The 7,131-nt window shown below is 44.1% G+C and overlaps 1 protein-coding gene across 1 annotated transcript; it reads right to left on the bottom strand.

Moving 5' to 3' along the window:
* Positions 1-856: 856 nt before the first annotated feature.
* Positions 857-5,413, bottom strand: LOC125027826. Its single transcript, XM_047616957.1, has 2 exons — positions 1,190-5,413; positions 857-1,099 (listed from the first exon to the last, which is right to left on the bottom strand). Exons 1-2 carry the CDS (start codon positions 5,411-5,413, stop codon positions 857-859), a joined length of 4,467 nt encoding a protein of 1,488 aa, XP_047472913.1.
* Between the last annotated feature and the right edge of the window lie 1,718 nt (positions 5,414-7,131).

Genomic DNA, 7,131 nt, shown 5'->3' on the forward strand with positions numbered 1-7,131 from the left:
GCAGCACTAACACAGTCACTTCAAAAATAGTCACTTCAACAATAGTCATTTTACTGTCCGCACTCACGTATTTTCGCACTGCACGTTTCTTTATCATAGTTTAACTGTTTAGCACTTCGATGTTGTTTATATAAGTTATCAGAGGTTAATATCAATTAAATTAGTTCATAACTTCTAGATTGGATTTCTTTCCAAGGAATTAGCGGTAAAACAAGAGTCGAGAACACGTCCTTTTCAGCCGGTGGTGAACAGCGATCTCCTCACCTTACGGCATGTTAGGCCTAAGACACCTGCTACAACCAATAGCAGCAGGAATATTTGCATACGTGAACAAGCAGAACCACCACCTAGTCTTTCATTCAGCAGTCACACCTCTCATTCGCTAGTGTTTATACTTCTGTATATAGGAGAATTACATTTATCTATATGCGGTTACGTTAATTAGATATAATTATCGTGACATTACTCCCACCAAAAGTATACGCTCAACTAAAGATATATTCTTGTTAGCTGATTTAACTAAAACGAAAACGAAATCCACTTGAAGTGATAGCTTCTCTCCTTCAAGGTTAGATTCTGAAGTGGAGGAAGTGCAGGAACCAAGTACAGGTTTCGCACCTCAGCTGAAAGTTGAGAAATATACATATAACATCTATAGGAGGTTTACATTTCTATCTTCCACCTTAACAGGAAGCACAAAATTGAGTTTCTATCATGATTATATTAGCAACAAGTTAATAAATAATTTGTTGATTATATCCCACGTATTTCAAGTTTGTGTTTCAAGAACAAAAAAAATGAATTTAGAACAATACTTCCTTTAGAATCAAAGTTCTTTATTCTGGGTGGCACCTCATTAGGGATGAGGATTCTTCTGCAGTCGATGCTCCACCTCCGCTTCATGATATTGTAGTTGAGGTCCTGGGTTGCGAGACATTTCAGCTCGGCTGTCCTCAAGGTCACTGCTGCTTCCGCTGACCAGCCTTGAGAGTAGATCAGCTCCTACGTTCTCAGTTCCTCTTATGTAGCGGATATTGAACTCAAATTGTTGAAGGTAGAGCGCCCAGCGCATCAAGCGCGCGTTGGCGGTCTTAGATCGCTTGATTTGAGAGAGAGGCATGTGGTCCGTTTCCAGAGTGAATTTAGCACCACACAAGTAATAATAAAACTTGTGAATCCCCTCTATAACCGCTAACAGCTCTCGTTCAACTGTCGAATAATTGCATTCGGCTTTGGAGAGTCTACGGCTGTGGTAAGCTACGGGGAACAATATGCCATCAAACTCTTGCAGAAGGATTGCTCCAACACCTTCTCCCGATGCATCCGTCCGCAAAGTAAAGGGTTTATCTTTGGATGGAAGTCGGAGAATAGGTTCAGAGCACAAGGTTTCCTTTAGTGTAGTGAAGGATTTCTCTTGCTCTGCACCCCACACCAGCTTGATGCTGCAGTCTTTCTTCAGGAGGTTGAATAGTGGAAGAGCAATCTGCGTAAAGTTTTTGATGAAGCTCCGATAATACCCAACGAGGCCGAGGAAAGAACGAAGCTGGTGTTGATTTACGGGTCGCGGTGCCATGCGAATCTTCTGTAGTTTCTCCTGCTGACACTCGCATTTGCCATCTCCAACTGTGTGGCCAAGGAAGTGTGTCCGTGTGAAGGCTATCTCACACTTGCTGGGCTTTAGGGTCATTCGATGCAGAGATAATTTACTGAAAACTACGTCGAGAAGCTTCTGGTGCTCAGCCAAAGTCGATGTATGTACGAGTACGTCATCCATAAAAATTTCTACTCCCGAAATATCTCCAAGTACTTGACGCATGCACCGATTGAAGACTGAGGGGGAGTTCGTTAATCCAAAGGGTAGCACCTTGTATTGATACAGTCCACAGGGGGTTTTGAAGGCTGTTATCTTCCTGCTCTCTGGATGCAAAGGAATCTGGAAGAATCCTTTTGTCAGGTCCAGTTTTGTAAAATATTTAGAGGCAGATAAACGTGAGAAGATAATGCGTTGATCAGACATTGGTTCCGCCTCGAAATGAGTAGCTGCGTTAACGCGACGGTAATCCCCGCAGATCCTGATGTCTCCTCCTTTCTTCTTAACCACAACTATGGGTGAACAATACGAACTCTTGGACGGTTCAATAATGCCCATAGCTTCCAGTTTCTTTATCTCTTTGATCACCAAGTCTACATATCGCAGAGGTATGGGATATGGCTTTGTGCGCACTGGCTCTTTATTACGAAGGACGATTCGATGTTCTTCCACCTTGGCAACTCGGGGTTGGTCAGAGAAGATTTCAGGGTACTTCTGAATGATCTCATGGAGGTCTGCCTTATGGTGGTCCTCTAGCTTCGGGTTTATGATAATACTCTCTGGTCCTTCCCTCGAATCAGCCTCAGGAGTCAAGGGCTGGCAGAAACCAGAGTCTTCAGGTATTACGGTTGCCGTACAACCAAACCTTTTCGAGTTATCAATACCTTTCTCAGAAGAGCAGCGTCGTCGAACATTGACTGAACGTCGATTGTCACTCTTTTCTTGTTGACGAGTTGCATGGCTAGACTGAGGTACAGGGGAGGACCTTGGATAATATTTCTTTATCATGTTTATGTGGAAACGTTTCTTCTCGTGGCCGATTCCTACGATGTAATTAACGTCTGAAACTCGTTTGAGAATAGTATAAGGTCCACTCCACTGTGCTAGGAGCTTGTTTGTGCTCGTAGGTAGCAATATCAAGCACTGATCTCCTTCATCAAGAGTACGAAACTTGGCTTTCCTGTCATAATAAGACTTCTGAGTGACCTGGCTTTTCAAAAGCTCCTCTTTTGCGAGTTCGCACGTAGAATGCAAGCGTTCACTCAGATCCAGAACATACTGATAAGAGGAGGTGATTACTGGGTCATCCTCAGTGTTGTCCCACAGCTCCCTAAGAACTTGCAAAGGGCCTCTTACTGGTCTACCGTACACCAACTCAAATGGGGAGAATCTTAAGGAACTTTGCGGGGCTTCTCTGTAGGCAAACAGCAGCGGTGCCAAGAGACGAGGCCATTCCCGCGGCTGGTCTGCTGCCATACGTTTTAGCATCTTCTTTAGTGTGCCATTAAATCGCTCACAAAGACCATTTCCTTGTGGGTGGTATGGTGTAGTTCTCATGCCCTTTACTGAAAGGAGCTTCCAGGTCTCTTCCATCATGCCTGATGTAAACTGTGTACCTCTGTCGCTCAGTACTTCCTTGGGTATGCCGATTCTGCAGAACATATCGAAGAGAGCTTCTGCAACCGTGGCAGCTTCTATGTTCTTCAGGGCAACAGCTTCTGGCCATCTTGTTGCAAAATCAACGACTGTAAGGATGTATTTCGATTTATCGTCAGCACAAGGTGAAATGGGACCCACAATATCGACAGCCACGCGAGAGAACGGTTCCGAAATCACAGGAAGTGGCTGTAGAGGTGCTGCAGTATTGCGTCCCTTGTCCGTTGTCTTCTGACATATGTCACAGGAACGGCCGAGTCTTAAGATTTCAGCTCCCATTCCAGGCCAGAACATAATGGCTTGTATTCGGGCGAGAGTTTTGGCTGCCCCCATGTGACCTCCGAGGAGCGAGTGGTGCCCCAACTTGAAGACTTGTTGGCGACATCCAGCTGGAACAACGAACTGCAGCTTCACCTCACCCTGAGGCAAGGTAGTTCGTCGGTAAAGTCTGTTGTTCTGCCATATAAAGTCCATCTTTATTCCCTTGTAGAGGCGAACATGACGTTGCTCAGCATATTCACGTAGTTTGGAGAGGGTGGCATCATTTTTCTGCTGCTCAGCTATATCCTCGCCTTTTAGTAGTGCCTCCAGACCTTGTGGATTTGCCAGTCGTGTACTGATCTCAGAGCGACGTGCAGCAGCTCTCGTAGTGACAGCAGCACTGGTCTGATCCATAATGTCTGCAGATATGGTTGGTCCATCGCGAACACCAGGGGATTCTGACATAAGGGGGACATCTTGTGCAGTAGGTTCACTCTCCTCTGCAGTTTGTGTCATCGCGTCCTTGCCTCCTTCCACCTGGGTCTGCGTCTGGACCTCTTTCGCCGGGACCAGGCCAGCTCCAGGCACGTTGCCCAGGACAAAATCGAAGGCGGGGTTATCCATAACAGCAGCAGTCACAGTGCCTGTAAAATAAGGGGACTGGCAGAAAACCTTTGCCTCACGGACAACTATTTGTGAACCATCAATCATTGTAACACGAACGGTTTTGCCAGTATAATCCTTTCTTTTTACATACCTTTTTTTAACTGCACATCCTGTGGAGCCAGAGTCTCGCATGATAATTGCTCTGCGGCCCTGGACTAGGCCCTCTGCAGTAGACAATCTCTTGCTGGCTGCTGAAGGCAAGGGAAGAGGAGAGCATGCACAGAGTACATGGTGGCCAAGTGCCAGGCCAGACAGATGTACCTTGGGCTCCTCCTTTTCCGGGACACTGTTCACGGTAGCCAAGTGACCGGACTGGTAGAACGGCTTCTTTTCACCCCCTTTCCGTGGCATATTGAAAGGCTGGTGCTTGTGTTCTCCCGGCTGTGCTTTTGCAGTTTCAGGAGATTTTGACTCCCTGCGATCACCGACGCTTCTCAGAGCAGGTTTCTTTGACTCTTGCTTTCGTTCGCCCTCTTTCTTCACCCTATAGTTGTAGCCATAAGCAGAGAACCAGCCATCCGCTATGTCCGCGGTCTCCGCCAGGCTAGTAACTTTGTTCATTCTCAGCTGAGCTCGCAATCCCTTGGGCAGCGAAGCGAGTAGTTGCGTAACCAGAATGAGCTCCAGGATACCTTCCTTGGTGTCAGGTAAATTACTCCTTCGATGCCAAGTCTTAAAGAGATGAGAGAGACGAATGATGAAAAGCTTGCAGGTCTCCCGCTCGTCAAGGTGAGCTTCCTGGAACCTGCAACGGGCCTGCTCGAGGCTTATAGCGTAAGCACTCAGCAGAGCTTCCTTTAATTCGCTGTACGTCAAATTACCTTCGATTTCGGTGCGGTGATAAACATCCAGGCTGTGGCCCTGGAGGCGGGTGACGAGCTGCAGAAACATCGTCTTCTCGTCCCACCCGTGATCGGCTGCGACCCTTTCGAATACGAGGAAATAAGCTTCGACCTGGTCTGCGTCGTCAGGAAACATCGGCAACTTCGTTTTGGGAGGAGCCACGGGCGTGGGCGGCGTAGCTTTAAGGACTTCTATCTTATGCTTAAAATTTAGCTCCGCCATCCGAATTTCGTGCTCCCGTATCGCTTCGGCGGCCGCAAACTCGCGTTCGCGATCTTCCCGCTCTCTGCGCTCCGCCCGCAAGTCTCGATGCTGGTCCTGCACATACTTAGCAATATCACGGGGATCAGTCAACCCCAGGTCTGCAGCCTCCTGCTTCAATACCGCTAAATCCATTTCTAGATAAGTTTAATTTCAGTTTTGTTCGTGCTAATGAATAACTAGTGCTATTGAATAACAAGTGCCACGTACGAACGAGTTCTTGGTTCAGTCACTTATAATTATTGTTCATACTATTGGTTCGTTAGTGCCACTGACATCTAGCTAATGATGGGAATGAATGAAATGTGTGCAAGAGAATAATATAAAACACGTCCTCTATATCACAATAACAAGGGAAAGCGAATGCTTATAACCCTATCATGGAATGTAACAAGTCAAAATTGAAATTATGGATACTGACGTGATTCCCGTCTGCTTATATGCAAGCACATTTACTTTACTTATTCAATAAATATCAGTGGCCCCACGTTGGGCGCCATTGTCACACTTTACTCAAATTATTTATATTCCGAGTATTTAGTTATGAATGTATAGCTTCCATCACTTATTCGATGTAATAAGTTATTTCATGAGCAATAACGTTTGTTTCATGAAATTATTATGAATTATATACATATTTTAATTTCCATGTGATTAGTGTGATTGTAATACTACTTATTAATTTATTACTTTAAGGTCTATAATATTACTTTCTTTTATAGTTTTATTCTCGTTTATTGAGAAGGGAAACTGCGAGCCACTGACAGAAATAAGTAGAAACAAAAATGCACTGAATAACTTCACTTATTATTTATTTATTAACTTAGCACACAATACATTGTTCAACGGATGATGCCCTACACATTCACCCCACTCACTCACCTTCCGCATTACAGGTTAATCCTAACCCTAGATTATAGCACAGCAGCACTAACACAGTCACTTCAAAAATAGTCACTTCAACAATAGTCATTTTACTGTCCGCACTCACGTATTTTCGCACTGCACGTTTCTTTATCATAGTTTAACTGTTTAGCACTTCGATGTTGTTTATATAAGTTATCAGAGGTTAATATCAATGAAATTAGTTCATAACTTCTAGATTGGATTTCTTTCCAAGGAATTAGCGGTAAAACAAGAGTCGAGAACACGTCCTTTTCAGCCGGTGGTGAACAGCGATCTCCTCACCTTACGGCATGTTAGGCCTAAGACACCTGCTACAACCAATAGCAGCGGGAATATTTGCATACGTGAACAAGCAGAACCACCACCTAGTCTTTCATTCAGCAGTCACACCTCTCATTCGCTAGTGTTTATACTTCTGTATATAGGAGAATTACATTTATCTATATGCGGTTACGTTAATTAGATATAATTATCGTGACATATATATATATATATATATATATATATATATATATATATATATATATATACACATACACACACACTCACATACACGTGTGTGTGTGTGTGTGTGAGTTTTTTTGTTTTTTTTTTTTATCTATATGTTACTTTTGTATGCATTTCCGCAAACATATATATATATATATATATATATATATATATATTAATAGGAGTATATAAATATGCGCGGGTTGAATATGTAGATATATATTTGTATCTCTCTCTGTCTCTCTCTCTCTTTGTCTCTCTCTCTCTCTCTCTCTCTCTCTCCCTCTCTCTCTCTCTCTCTCTCTCTCTCTCTCTCTCTCTCTCTCTCTCTCTCTCTCTCTCTCTCTCTCTCTCTCTCTGTCTCTCTCTCTCTCTCTCTCTCTCTCTCTCTCTCTCTCTCTCTCTCTCTCTCTCTCTCTCTCTCTCTCTCTCTCTCTCCCTCTCTATCTATCTGTCTA

Source organism: Penaeus chinensis, chromosome 8, assembly GCF_019202785.1.
Source record: "Penaeus chinensis breed Huanghai No. 1 chromosome 8, ASM1920278v2, whole genome shotgun sequence".
Classification (NCBI taxonomy): Eukaryota; Metazoa; Arthropoda; class Malacostraca; order Decapoda; family Penaeidae; genus Penaeus; species Penaeus chinensis.

Bases quoted from the DNA above. Each gene is read 5' to 3' on its own strand.
- LOC125027826 (XM_047616957.1), bottom strand. From the start codon at position 5,413: ATGGATTTAGCGGTATTGAAGCAGGAGGCTGCAGACCTGGGGTTGACT. The intron at 1,100-1,189 runs GTTATAGAGGGG...TCTCAAATCAAG, and splicing joins TTGAACGAGAGCTGTTAGCG to CGATCTAAGACCGCCAACGC.